Source organism: Apodemus sylvaticus, chromosome 11 (genome assembly GCF_947179515.1).
Source record: "Apodemus sylvaticus chromosome 11, mApoSyl1.1, whole genome shotgun sequence".
NCBI classification, from domain to species: domain Eukaryota; kingdom Metazoa; phylum Chordata; class Mammalia; order Rodentia; family Muridae; genus Apodemus; species Apodemus sylvaticus.
In genome coordinates this window covers 18,490,834-18,505,739 of record NC_067482.1, presented here as the reverse complement: position 1 = coordinate 18,505,739, position 14,906 = coordinate 18,490,834, and the positions used below count along the sequence as shown (strand labels likewise).

General features: G+C 41.7%; 1 protein-coding gene across 1 annotated transcript in view; it reads left to right on the top strand.

Moving 5' to 3' along the window:
- Positions 1–6,374: 6,374 nt before the first annotated feature.
- Mthfd2l (methylenetetrahydrofolate dehydrogenase (NADP+ dependent) 2 like) overlaps positions 6,375–14,906 on the top strand; it is a 100,031-nt gene continuing 91,499 nt past the window's right edge. The window contains exon 1 of the mRNA XM_052199286.1: positions 6,375–6,720. Within this exon, the coding sequence (XP_052055246.1) occupies positions 6,605–6,720 (116 nt within the window). The 5' untranslated portion in view covers positions 6,375–6,604. The remainder of the gene's footprint in view (positions 6,721–14,906) is intronic.

Here is a 14,906-nt window from a genome sequence, read left to right as displayed (position 1 = left end):
CCCACACACCTATAGTCACTTGATCTTTGACAAAGGAGCTGAAACTATCCAGTGGAAAAAAGATAGCCTTTTCAACAAATGGTGCTGGCTCAACTGGAGGTCAGCATGCAGAAGAATGCAAATTGATCCATTCTTATCTCCTTGTACTAAGCTCAACTCCAAGTGGATCAGGGACCTCCACATAAAACCAGACACACTGAAACTAGTAGAAAAGAAACTGGGGAAGACCCTTAAGGACATGGGCACAGGGGGAAAGTTCCTGAACAGAACACCAATAGCTTATGCTTTAAGATCAAGAATTGACAAATGGGACCTCATAAAATTACAATGTTTCTGTAAGGCAAAGGACACTGTCAAAAGGACAAAACGGCAACCAACAAATTGGAAAAAGATCTTCACCAACCCTACATCTGACAGAGGGCTAATATCCAATATATACAAAGAACTCAAGAAGTTAGACTCCAGAGAGCCAAATAACCCTATTAAAAATGGGGCACAGAGCTAAACAAAGAATTTTCACCAGAAGAACTTCAAATGGATGAGAAGCACCTTAAGAAATGCTCAGCATCATTAGTCATTAGGGAAATGCAAATCAAAACAACCCTGAGATTTCACCTCACACCAGTCAGAATGGCTAAGTTTAAAAACTCAGGAGACAGCAAGTGTTGGTGAAGATGTGGAGAAAGAGAACACTCCTCCACTGCTGGTGGGAATGCAAGATGGTACAACCACTCTGGAAATCAGTCTGTCTGTTCATCAGAAAACCGGGCATGACACTTCCGGAGGACCCTGCTATACCACTCCTGGGCATATCCCAGAGGATTCCCTGGCATACAATAAGGACACATGCTCCACTATGTTCATAGCAGCCCTATTTGCAATAGCCAGAAGCTGGAAAGAACCCAGATGTCCCTCAATGGAGGAATGGATACAGAAAATGTGGTATATTTACACAATGGAATACTACTCAGCAATTAAAAGCAATGAATTCATGACATTCTTAGGCAAATGGTTGGAACTGGAAAATATCATCCTAAGTGAGGTAACCCAATCACAAAAGAACACAAATGGAATGCGATCACTGATAAGTGGATATTAGCCCAGAAGCTCTGAATACTCAAGACACAATTCGCATATCAAATAATTCCCAAGAAGAAGGAAGGAGAGGTCCCTGGCCCTGTAAAGGCTTGAACCAGCATTGTAGGGGAGTACCAGGACAGAGAAGTAGGAGGGGGTTGATTGGAGAATGGGCAGAGGGAAGAGGGCTTATGGGACTTATGAGGAGGGGGGAACCGGGAAAGGGAAAACCACTTAGAATGTAAACAGAGAATATAGAAAATAAAAAAATAAAAAAATAAAAAGTAAGAAAGAAAAAAAGAAACTTCTGCTTTGAAATTATAATGGGTTTATAGAATGAAATACTGGTTTGAACTTGTTATTGATATCCTGTTACTCCCCTTTTATGTAACATTTTATCTATGAGGTAACTTTGCTACATAGAGGAAGAACATTTTGTACTAAGGTTATAAAAGGCTGAAACCAATAAAGAAAAGGGGTGCGGCCACTTTCTAGTTCAAGCTGTGTGTATGTGGGTGTGTATGTGTCTATGAGAGTGACATCTTTCCTTTCCTTTTTCTCTCTGGTTTAAAAAAAGAATTAAGGGGTTCACTGGCCAGCAAGAGGCTTTTGTCTGACACAGCAGAGAAAGGAGTACTAGCAATAAATCCTGTACTGAATTCTCCACTACTATACAGCATATGTTCATTGCCAGAAAATTATATAGTAAGCTTATATAGTAAATAAGAGTTAAGTTTTCCAGTGCATAACGAAGCGCAGAACAGTTGCAGTATTAAAAGGCCCAGAGATCATCAGTCTTTTGATCTTCATCCGATGCTGTGTCCCACTTCAATCCTTTCCAGCCGGGCAGGCTCCTGGCTCTCTCCAGTAATAGCTGAGGTCCCATTAAGAGTATAAAACAAACAAAAACAAGCAAAAACAAACAAAAAATAAGAAAGGAGAAGAAAAGGATTGTCAGAGACAATGTTAATTAAGATGCAGCCAAATTTCAGTGACGGCAACTTTGAAAAATGCTGTGCAACCTACCAAGCCTAGCACATAACTTTATATATAGTAGCATATGGTTGCTGAACAGTTCATAACAAAACATTATTAGCATACATTAAAGTGGAACTAGTGAGAGGTGATAACTGCAGAAATGCTAATAGAACAGTGTATGGAAAAATGTGCAGTTAATGCCACACCTGAAGCAAATTTATTTTGGACATAAAAATAGTTGTTAAAAACAATATATAATACGTTACTTTAAAATTTTAACCCCAAACTCCTTTACAGGGTTTACATGCAGAAATGGAAGTTATGTATGGGGGCTCTAATGAATGTGTGGCAAATAGTTGTCATAGAGGAGATTTAAGCATGGTGTATGTTGTTTAAAACATTTTAGAAGGGTACACTCCCGCACACACCAGGTTAGGAATGTGAATCAAGACATTTATCCAGCATTCCAACTCTTGTGTTTTATAAAAAAAGATAAGGAGAGAAGGAGTATGTCTGGTGGATATGTGATCAGGTGTGAGAGAAGGGCATGCCTCCGTAGACCCATGTTGAGGCATCCCTTCCCCCTGAGGGACCAGTCGCACCATGGTATAGAATAGTTTATTCAGGACATGGAGAGGGGAGTTCAGGAAGGAGAGAGGGGGGGAGAAGGGAGGGAGAGAGGGGGAGGAAGGAGGGAGGGAGGGAGAGAGAGAGAGAGACAGAGACAGAGACAGAGAGACAGGAGGGCAGCCTCGAGCTCATAAAGAGAGGTGGGGGAGGGGAATGGAGAGGGGAAGCAGAAGCAAGAGGACAGAGCAGGAGCAAGAAAGCAAGAGAACAAGAGAGAGAGGGGGTAGGGGGCAAGCATCCACTTTTAGAGTGAGTCAAGCACATCTGGCTGTTGCCAGGTAACTGAGGGGCAGGGGCGAGGCCTAGACAAAATGGTGACACCAACTACCAAGTGGAAGTTGAGCCATTTACTTGAGCTTTAGAGAAACCAGGATTAGAGGATGTGTGTCAAGTCTCAAATACAGTAGCAAATACCTGAGATGAATCGGCTAAAGAAGAGGAAGAGTTAAACAGATGCTATATAGCTCTGAAGTCAATGAACTATAGCTTGGTTGGCAGGTGCCCATGGCTGGACCGTCAATCAGGTAGGAGCGCGTGAACGAGGCAGCTAACCCATCAAATGATTGGCGCTCATTCATCTCATGATTGGAGCCCATGAGTGAGGTGTCTCATTCATGTCACAGCCTGGTGGGAAGCACAGAGAGAGAGTTCAGAGTCTTGCAGTCCTCTTTGGAGGATAAAGGCTTCTCAATGGGCCCTACTTTCTAAAGGCTTTACTACCTTCCAATAGAATTATGGGCCGGGGACTATATGCCTTTCACACATGAGGCTTTGGACAACATTTATCCAAGCCAAGGTTGAGAGATGATGGTCAGCTTTCCCAGACAGTCCTGTCTCAGTTGGCATGATAGCAGTATTCTGTTTTAATGAAGTAATGATGTAAGTTATCTGAAGCAATCCAGTGTTAACTCTTCAACTGTGTTCCTATTGCTCTGTCCAAGTGTACAAGAAAAAAAACCAAAAAAACCATGAGTGGCCAAGCACCCTTTGGGTTTGGACAAAGCTTTCAAGTCCTTCTGTTTTCATTCCAGGGCTCCCTGGAGAAGGGTGCCCTGACGAGGAATCTGAGATCGAGTACTCAGGTGAGGTCAGGTGAGATCTTAATTGGTCAAATAAAAGCTAGAGCCTGTGATTGGGTAGGGGAAGGGAAAACAGAGCCTAAAGTTTTAGAGAAGGGGAGATGGTGGATGGATGGAGAAGAAGATGGAGGAAGAAGAGGTGGAAGATGGAGCAGACCCACGTGGCTAAAGCAAGTAGCTAGAGATTTCCAATGGGCAATACAGTAGCATAGTGGTAGATCTGCCCGATCTAGGCACAAAGCTTGTGTTCATATTAATTGAGTTGTGTTTTTTTTACTCAGGGATTTTGGGGTTGGAGATTTACCATTATAAATCTGGCTGGTATAAGTCTCTAGTGTTTTCACTTCATGGGGCTGAGGGAAGCTGAGTGAGCAGTAGCTGGCCTTCTGCAGGACAGCCTCAGGGGGAGCACAGCAGTTCCAGGCCTTTCAGGTGAAGCTGGTTTAGTTAGCTTAGCAACCTAACCCGGGGAACCAGGGCAAAACAGCAGCATAGAGCTATCCATGGGGGCGGGCAAAACTGCTGATGAGGGCATACAGCTAGATTTAATGTGGGTTCTTTTTAAAACTACATGCTACAATAAAAATATCAACTCTATGATTGATTTAGGGCTATGAATTTTATGTGATGTGGTAGACTATTGAGAGTGGCCTAGGTTATATTTATCCCACTAAGCATATAGAAGAGTTATCGTATTCAGATCAACATGTAGATCATATGCAAATTATCAATATATTGAATAAGCCAAATTAAAAACATTTCTCTTTGGAAGGAAATCCCATATCTACAACCTAGTGTTGTTCAACGGCCAGTTTCAAACAGTCAGTAAATCCCTCGGTGCAGAGGGGGTGAGAATAGACCTTGAGACAAAGACTGAAGTGTGTGTGTTAAGGAGGTTCAGGGAAAGCCGATAGGCAAGTGAGCAGAAGTAATATAGAGATGGTGAGACCCCTTACAAACGCCACAATTGAGTCGGCTCTCTTGTTTCTCTGGGCCATTGACTGAGGCCATTGACTGAGGCCATGATGGGTCAGGGGAAGGTCACCATGGCCACCACAGATAAAACATCCCATACTCAGTAATCCCAGCAAATTACATGTGGGTAGAAAAGGGTTCCATGGCCATCAACTCACAGTAAACCATCACACCACAGACATAAGATATAAATGCAATCTCCTATGGACCAGTGCTTAGTGCACAAGGAATGGGTCTAGTGAAGGAAGTCTCTAGACCAGGGGTTCCCAACCTTCCCTATGCTGTGATCCTTTACTACAGTTCTTCATGCTGTGGTAACCTCCCCCCCCCCAACCATAACATTATTTTCCTTGCTACTTCACAAGTGTGACTTTGCTACTGCTGTGGATTGTAATGTAAATATCTGTGTTTTCAGAAGGCCTTAGGTGACCCTGTGAAAGGGTCTTTCAACCTCCCACAGCGGTCGGTCATGACTACAGATTGAGAACCATTGCTCCAGACAGTACAAATACAACTCCCCCGTTTTGTAAGTGAATTGATCTGAATATATGGATTTACTGCATGGTCATTGTAACAAAATCAGTGTTGTAATGGCATAAAGGCAGATATATAAGCCAACAGAATAGAACAGAAGGTCCAGTAGCAGGTCATCTAATTTTTGACAAAAATTGTCAACAATTTGGTGGGAGAAAAGGCAACATCTATATCAAACGATGCTTGAAAAGATTGAAAATTTGAAATATTGAAAATATCCATGCATTGAAGAATAAGCCTACACACTTAGCTCTCTGTTAAAACACACACACACACACACACACACACAAAATGGATTAAAGACCTTCCTGTACAAACAGAAACAGACCTCAGTGAATAGTCAAGTGTTTGTTGTACAAACAGGGGGACCTGAGTTCAGAATCCCCGAGCCTATTTAAAGCTAGGGATGGTGGTATGTTTTGTCTCTTTGAATATTTGGGGTACAAGTTCACAAGTATTTTGCAAACACCCCCACCCACCCCCCACTGCAACTTTTTCCTTGGCTTTCATTCTCATAACAGATTTTTCTTTCCACTGCAGAAATTTTAAAAAATCTTTCGCACACTGTGATAAGGTGTTATATACAAAATCTCCATGCCAAGATTTTCTTCCGTGTTTTCTTTCTGTGTTTAATTGCCTTCTACCAGTCAGATGATGCACCACTGTTCTTGACAGGTTTTTCACAGAACAAGATCTCTGAACATCTGGGACTTTCCATAACAAGTTCCCTCAGTCAGACAGCAGTCTAAACAGACCATGCACCTCACACCACGGCCACAACTTGACCTTGAGAGGAATATTTCCTGTTAGCTTTGCAGCTGGTTTGACTGGGATTGTCTTTTTTTGTTTGTTTGTTTTTGTTTTTTTTCTTCTGCTTTTATTTTTGCTTTCTCATTGCAAACTCTCCCTGCTTCAAGGGATCACAAACTCTAGGTGTGGAACGGATCTTCTGGAAATGTCAAGGATGCTGCAGTCATAAAAATTCCAACGCCATCTTTGTTTCTTCCTCCCCTTGAGTTTCTTAATGCGTCCTAAGGGCACACAGGGAGGGAAAAGCAAAGACCTGAAACAACTTTCCTGCTCCAAGTTGCGCACCCCGTAACCATGGAGACCAGGGACCAGAGCTGGGCCTCGGTGCACAGGGGGCATGCAGCCTGCAGGAACCGCGGAGGCCTTCCCCAAGCTGCGCGGGTCTCGCCCGCCACCCGGCGGCCACCAGAGGCGCCTCTGCCTTCTCGGGGCTCCGCCCCGCCCCGCGCCCCGGAACCCTGCTGAGGGCGCGGGCGTGCGGCAGAGCTGACCGCAGGACCCCCGGAGGCGGACGGCGAGGCATGGCGACGCGGGTCCGCGGCTTCTCGCTGCTCCGCAGCCGCCTGGGCCGAGGGCCTGCGCGGACCCCGGGCGTGGCGGAGCGCGCGTGGCGGGGTTTCGGGAGCAGCGGCCGGAGGTAGGAGCTGCGGGCAGCGGCCGCGCGCGGGGCGGCGGCGGGGCCTGCGGAGGCCCGGGGTGGCCGCGGTGCGTAGCGCTCAGGCAGAGGCCCGCGGGCGTGGGCAGCTCGATCGGACCCGGGCTTTGTTCAGTCTGTTCTTGTGCGAGCAGGAGTGGGCGCTGTGGAGACAGTCGGCCAGCGTTTCGGTTTCTTTATTCCTTTGTCATTTGCTGAAGTCTGAATTCACCACCTCTGAATGTCCTACGGTTTCCTTAAACTGCTGTCCGCCTGGCCTTCCGCTTGCAAGGCGCGTGCCAGCCTTCGGATTTGGTTGCTGGCTGGGACAATGGAAAGACACCGTGGGGTCCAGGAACAGGCCACCCAGCCACATCGCCCCTTGTCTGTTGGAGAATCCAACCTATAGAACAGCAATTCATAGTGTCTTGCCCAGGGCCTTCGAGTTCAGAAAAACTCGTTTGTAAACTTTCAGGGATTCCAGTAATGTACTTCCACGCTTTCTTAGGTGGCTGGAGACTCGCTTGTCCGCTCATACTCACTTTGTGTCCCCAAGGAAAGTAAGCAGTGATTGCTGTGCCCATAGATGCTGTGTAATTTAAATTAACTCCCCATCCTACATACATATTTGGATCTTAGTCTCGAGTCACTGAAACTTAAAGTACTTTCTGCAGTTTTAACTTTGGAGATGGTTTGTAGTGACTAGGTCTATAGACGAGGATATGTGGTAAATGGTAGTGCTTCAGAATTCTATTGCTGTCTGTACACTGTTGGGCTGTAGTAGCAGCGTTGAGATTGGCTGTTTCCCTTGACATTGCCAGAGTGCCCTGCTCCCTTGGAAGAACAGATTTGGAAGGGTTCTGTTTGCAATGGAGAATTGAAGGGATTATCTACTAACAGTATTCTATTTAAATCATTATCCTTGGAATTTCAAGTTTTTAGTGCTTCCCCCTAGAATAATGGTAATCTTTTTGTTAGTGTGTAAGCTGATTAATATCCCTTCATCAGTTTGAAGTCTCCACCCCCCACATTTGCTCCAATGCTTATGCCTCCAGAAACAACACTTATAACCCCAATATTTGGTTGTAGCCACATGCTCCACACCCACAACCACATAGATATCCATCCACTCATGGAAATTTCTAATCTTATAATTTGTATTTTGGTCTGTCGGCAGGCCTTGGGTTTAAACTCTGATACCTTAGAATTAAAGGAATCGTCAGTTTGGGAAGACTAATTTTTTCAAACTGTGATGATAAAAGACATTGCTTTGTGCCTGCCTGATTTCTGTTCTGTTTGAATCAGATTACAACTACTTTAAAAAAAAAAAAAAAGAAAGAAAGAAAGAAAAGAAAAAGAAAAAAGAAATGCCATTTATAGTGGTTCTGTTTTTAAGACGGCACTAACCAAGTTCGGATATGGTGGTATGTTTGGACATTTCTTTTGGCCCTGACCGCCATACCTGAAGTTGAGGCTGGCTGTAAGGATGAGAAACACCAGTAGACGGGTGTATCTCGGGTGGGGAGGAATTTGGACAGTGTGCTGATGTTTATTGGTGTCTCTTTTCTCTTCTAGGACCAGCAGAGAGAAGAGACTCCATCTTCCAGAGGTCACCACTGTCCGCCTCCCCACTCAGCCATCTTTTTAAGTGACACCTCATTTGTCTGGTCCCTCATTGTCACACTTAACATCACTCCTGTTGGCGTGACATTTGAATCATAGTATATTTTTTTATTGGAAATTATCCTTGACTGCATAAACTCCCCAATGACATTAACTATTTTAAATTAACCAATTTGTCACACTTCAGAGCCCTTATAGTCCTAAATGAAAAAAGATTGTTGATGTTTTTATATTTCTTATCTAGGTAGATGTCTATAAAAGTGGAACACACTAAGTATTCTTTACATGGAGGGTTAATCTAGTAGGTTGAATTTCAAGAAATAATATTTTATAGTTTGGAAGCTAGAAGATCTCATATTTATTTACCATTCATTTTGCAGTAATTTCCCCCTTTAAAATTCTGTTAGTTATCCTATTTATGCATAAAAATTACAGCTTAATAAATGATGTAATTGAGGGAAATTGATGTAAACATATATGTCTTTCTATTATTTGAAGCTTCTTTTGTTGTGAAAAGAACTACTTACATGGTCAAAATGTTAAGAAACATTCTTGGTGCTTAAATTATTTCCTCTTTATGGTACTGTGTGAAGACTTTAGGAGTCAGAATGGCTTTGGTTTAAAACACTAACTTTGGGTCAAGTGCTTTTCCCTGGGAGGAACTCAGCAGCTGCCTAGCCCTGTGGGGCTGGAATGTCACAGACTTTGCACATTAGCTAGTACTGGGCTCAAGGCAGAGTCGCAGGTATCCCACAACAGGGGTCATTCTGCACGGCTTGGTTACGTTCTTCCTGTAGCTCAGTGGGATCCAATGCATGTGTTCCATGCTTGTGTTGCTACCCGTGGGTTCGCAAGCCGTGGATTTAGTGCATTCTGTGTTTGCTCCCCCTACAGATGGCTTTTAGCATCCGTGACATCTGGGACACCAGCCTACAGCTTTTGTGCTTCACTGCAAATAGCTTTATATATTTGCTGCTGATCTAGCGTGTTAAAACGCCTCTATTTTTGAACTTAGCAAAAGGTTCTAGTTTATGATATTTAGATATGTTAGAATGGGTGGTCTAATAATTTCTAAAGGATGGGTTTTAGTAGTAACACTGCTAACATCTTCTCAGTCTCCCTTCTAGGTCTCAGTCAGGATTGCCTTTTCTGCAGAGGTACTGTTTGCTTCAAAGACCTTTAACCCCACCCCCACAACCCCCAGAGCTTGAAGGACCTAGACTGCATTTCTGACTATTACAAAAGCTGATTTTAAAAAAGTATTTATTTATTTACTTGTTTATTTATTTATTTAATGTACACTATAGCTGTCTTCAGCCACACCAAAAGAGGGCATCAGATCCCATTACAGGTAGTTATGATCCACCATGTGGTTGCTGGGAATTGAACTCAGAACCTCTGGAAGAGCAGTCAGTGTTCTTAAGGACTGAGTCATCTCTCCAGGCCCCAAAGCTGATTTTTATCTAAATTAATTTCAGTGAAAGGAGAACTAGACATAAAGGCTACCAGTGCAGTTTCTCAAAATTGTACTGTTTTGTTGGCAAAGGTGATCACATGATCATTTTCCTGTTGGACATAGTTATCTAGCTACAGTTTTGTTTTCTAGGTAGCTCTGTTATATTACAGTTGGAGACTAAATGTTTCACCACTCCTATTTAAATTTTATCCTTTCAAGCATGTCCCAGCTGTCCAGAGATAGTATACTAATGTAACAAACATCCTCAAAGAGAAAACTTCAGAGTAACAAAGTTAGCTCATGGCCCTGCTGCTTTAAAACACCAGTCAGATCCCACAGCTGGAGGAAACCAGGCCACAGCTCCTGCAACCCTGTGGGACATTGGGAAGCCTGGCTGTACTGTGATTTCTTAGTTCCCAATGTGTGGTCTTACCCAGTGCTCTGTTTCAACACAGTCCGTGTCAAGTAAACTGCCCCAGATCAAGCCATGTGATGTGGAACTTCCACCACCCCTGAAAGGCTCTGAGTTGGATATGACCTGTTCTTTCAGGAGTTCTCTGAAGGCTTCTTGTAAGTCTCCCCCCCCCCATCACCCTGTGCAGAGGGTTGATCTCTCTTTCCTTTATTTCTGTTAATGAAGCTCCTTTCCAGGTTTTAAAGGAAAGTTTATTCTTCTCTTTGTGGTCCCATTTGCATTGTCTCTGATACTATGTGTGTGTGTGTGTGTGTGTGTGTGTGTGTATACACACACATACACATATATACAGCTCTGTTATATTACAGTTGGAGACTAAATGTTTCACCACCCCTATTTAAATTTTATCCAGAGATCTGACTCTCTCTGCCTCCTGAGTATTCAGATTAAAGGCAAGTATCATTACTCCTGGCCAAAATATACTTTCTTAAACTTTAAATATAGCCACGTTCATTACTATTTTCTCAGATTCCCATAATGTAGCATATCTTAATGTAGGATCCCACAAACAGAATTGAGGGAATCCATGAACATCAAGGGAGATCATTAGCATCTAACCAATTCAGCATTCAGCATTTTTTCCCTTGTAAATACTGGCAACAAATCACATTAATAGTATCATCAGTCAGTACTTTTGAGGTCAATACACAGATATATTCTAACCCACAGTTGATTAAGATATCACAAAACATCATCTATTTTCATCCCTTTGATAATATGGTGCTGACTATAAAACTTACCCCCACCCTAGGCTACCTTGATAAAATTGTTTTCCCTTGTAACTCTGTGTATTCGTATCTGAAACCATTCTTCTGAGAATGTGTCCGGGGACTTCTGCAGGTGAACCAAGGCTTCTTTCTCATGGTACCAAATTCTTTTCTTGGGAAGAATATAAATGATCATGTGGTCTCTGTTTGATATATAAAAGTATATTTTTTGGTAATTACTAATCCTTTGGTTTTATTTGAGGGTCTAAATTGGCAAACTATAAAACTGACATTGGAACGAATCATACACAACAGACCATGATTTGCTTTATTGCTTTGTTTATTTATAAATATATGATTTTTCATAAAAATTGCTTCAAGGTTTGCGTGAAGTACTTAAGGTGGGAAATGAAATGCCCATAACATGGTCCTAAACTTAACTTTCATTACTGTTCATTTACTTTCAAAATATGCTACAAAGGGCTCAGGATTATTGTTATTAGCATCATTATATTTATTCTGTATCTGACTTTGCCTTGGTTCTCTTGGGTGTTTTAACACAAACTTCAAATACCCATGTTGTGCCCCAAAGCACACAGTGAAGAAGCTGACCTCATGGAGACCTCAGAACGGTTTGTAATGATAGGAGATCCTTTCATCTTTATAGATCCTAGAGCAGTTCATGAGGCTCTAATTAAAGCCGTAATTAAACAGGAGTTTAAAGGACTTGTCAAGTGTCCAAGTTAATTGCTGCAAGGTCTTGACTAGGCTCTGGTACTTTTGAAGAATATGTTGTTGTACAAAAATGTTGCCTTTCTTGTTCATTGGTCTTCTCAAGTTTATCATACACTATACACTGTATTAGATTATAGTAACCATAGTTTAAGAAAGTTACATGTTTATAAGTAAGACAAATAAGCTCCTAGAACCATGGCTAAACATGAGTGGCTTTCTTGCCATATTGCTCCGTTATTTAAGAGAACTAGGAAGTAGAACCATGTTTGTTAACTAGCCAGGCAACTCTTAGCCATACTGTGTAAGATCAACAGAGAGCATTCTGGCCGTTTACATGAGGTAATTCTGGTACTTGGGAAACAATTAAGCAGTTTGCCTGTGGACCAGACTTATACCCACTCATGTTTCCATTGGGTTACTGTTTATGGCATAGGGCCGCTCTTACACACCCCTTGCCATCTGCAGTGATGTATTGCCTACTGATAAAATCGCATTCAGCAGCTGGCTGAGCAGCAGAGGGTACCTTCCTGCCTTCCCTAGGAGCTGATCAAGATATTTCTGTATCCAGGAAACGGCATCCAAGCAAGCTATCGCAGCTGTGCTGTGAGGGCCACATCTAAGGGGTCAAGTTAGGTGTGAACCAGTGACCACCAAATATTTCTGAGAAATAAAAAGGATTTTTAAAAATTATGAAAAATTATTCATTTAGAATGTCCATTGTGTCAGAAACATATTATGGAACCTAAGAAATAGTATCTTCAGAGTATTTTCAGTAATATTTTAAGAAAGTTTGTATACTTATATAGTAAAGCAAGTTTTTCAGAGAAATTTTTAGAATTTTAACTTTTAGTAAGACTGAATAATTACTCTTAGTATTTGTGACAAATCTGAATCACTTTCATAATTATGCCTTTTTTAATACTTAGATATTTCTGGGAAAATTGAATATATACTTAATTTAAAAAATTTCTTGGAATATTTTTACCAGTTTTAACTTTACATGTTTCCTTTTGCCAAATAGAAATAATTTTAGTTTAAAATTTATTTCATCTACAGATATGAAAGTACTGCTAAGCTTGGGACAAACCTATATCAAACAGTTTCAATCTTTATTTTATATTGAAATATAAAGATATTTTTGGTTACTGTATTAGTTTGGGTTCTCTAGAGTCACAGAACGTATGGATAGTCTTTATATAGTTAGGGAATTTGTCAATGACTTACAGTCTATAGTCCAACTCCCCAACAATTGTCAGCAGCAGCTGTGGATGGAAGTCCAAGGATCTAGCAGTTTCTCAGTCCCACGAGGCAAGAAGGCCAGGAAGAGTGAGTAAATCTTCCTTCTTCCAATGTCCTTATATATCTCCAGCAGAGGGTGTAGCTCAGATTAAAGGCGTGTGCATCCATGCCTTTAATCCCAAATGATCTTGAACTCGGAGATCTCCTTGTCTTAGCCACTATGCTTCAAGATCTCTATACCAAGATCCAGGTGAGAAACTTATATCTCTGAGCCTCCAAATTAGGATCATAGGTGAGCCTTCCAATTCTAGACTGTAGTTCATTCCAGATATAGTCAAGATGACAACCAGGAATAGCCACTACAGTTACATAAACAAAAGGTGATGTGAGTCTCCTTTTGGAGTGTCTTTGCACCACAGTCCGTGAGATGAAGTCATCTGAAAGAGGAGCTGGGCGGAGCGGAAGGAGGAAGTCTTTATTCAGGTTATATTGAATGAGAACAGGATCTATGTTTAATAAAAGGGGGGAAAGAAAACAAAAAAGACAAAGTCATCTCTCATACAAACTGATTTTAGAACAACTTTGCCATATTTAGATGTAGTAAAGTTGTTTTTTTTCAGCTGTATTTTTATGTTTCAAGGTATCTGCATGAAAATATTAAGCTCACTCATTCAGTATTTTTCTACGTAAGTTGGAACATTAACACTGGGGATTTAGTAGTCTGCATTTCTCCATAGTTTTACTTTGCATGACTTCAGTTACCTGAAAACATTCAATGAAAAATCCCAGAGGTATGCATACTTTAAAATAGCATGGCACTGTACACCCGGTGATGTAATCTTGCACCGCCGAGATGGAAGGCGTCCTTCTCTCCGAGCGCGCGCTCGTGCTGTCTGTGTCCGTTCAGAAGGACTTCAAGCTGGGCTTTGGCAGGGTTTGTGTTCACGTGTATAGAGGGCTGAGACTGTGATTTCAGAATCCAGTGGAGGATGGATTTCAGAATCCATAGGTGTTCACATTTGCTGAGGCTGCGGCAAACAGAGAAAGCAACAGGAGTCTATTCTTAGCCCTCCCATAAGCAGGACGTCTGATACTAAGTTACAGTGGCGCCCTGCTTCCTCTCCCGGTCTGCGGGTGTTGCTTCCGTCCTTGGTTTCTTTAGGCTGCGCTGGCTCCAGTCTTTCCCTCGGCCATCACTCAGCTTTCTTCCCTCGGTGTTTCATACCTCGTATCATACCGAGGTACGCTGTGTGTCTGCTCAAAGGACACAGTCACAGTGGAGTAAGGCTCTTCTCTGTGGCATCTTAGCTGCACAAGGGAGTCCCTTATTTTCAAATGCGGTCACCTTCACAGGTACTTGAGTGGAGGAATTAACATATTCTTTTGGGGGGGTGGGAAGGAACAGATTAATGCACCATATGATTTCAAAATTATGTGCACATTGAATTATCATCTAATTAGTTTCACTCTTTGGTTTATGAAAGGTAAGTTTCTTTTTATAAAAAGCTTTGCTTTCATTGATTGCAACTTGCCTAAAACATTGCAAGGCTGAAGGTGCCTTCTCTTTTTGACCCACCTTTAATTATATTATATTTAATTATATTATATAGAAGCAAATTCTTACTTATTTGAAATTAAGTAGGCATTAAAATCCATTAACTTATTAAAGGGCATGGAGTTTATGTGTGGATAAATTAAAATAAGCTCCAGCTTCATTCTGTCTTTAAGAGACTCATCTTAATTATAAGGATAACATATTGGCTGAAGATGATATAGGAAAAAACATTCCATGCAGTGGTAACAGGGCTATAGACTGTAGAAAAATATAGACTTAGTTTTAAAAAAGTGATTAAAGAGATAATGAAGGTCTTTGATAATAATTGTGTCAATTTTTCAAGAACATAAAATGTATGTTCCCAACACTGAAACAGAAATAAAGACCAGTTCAATAATG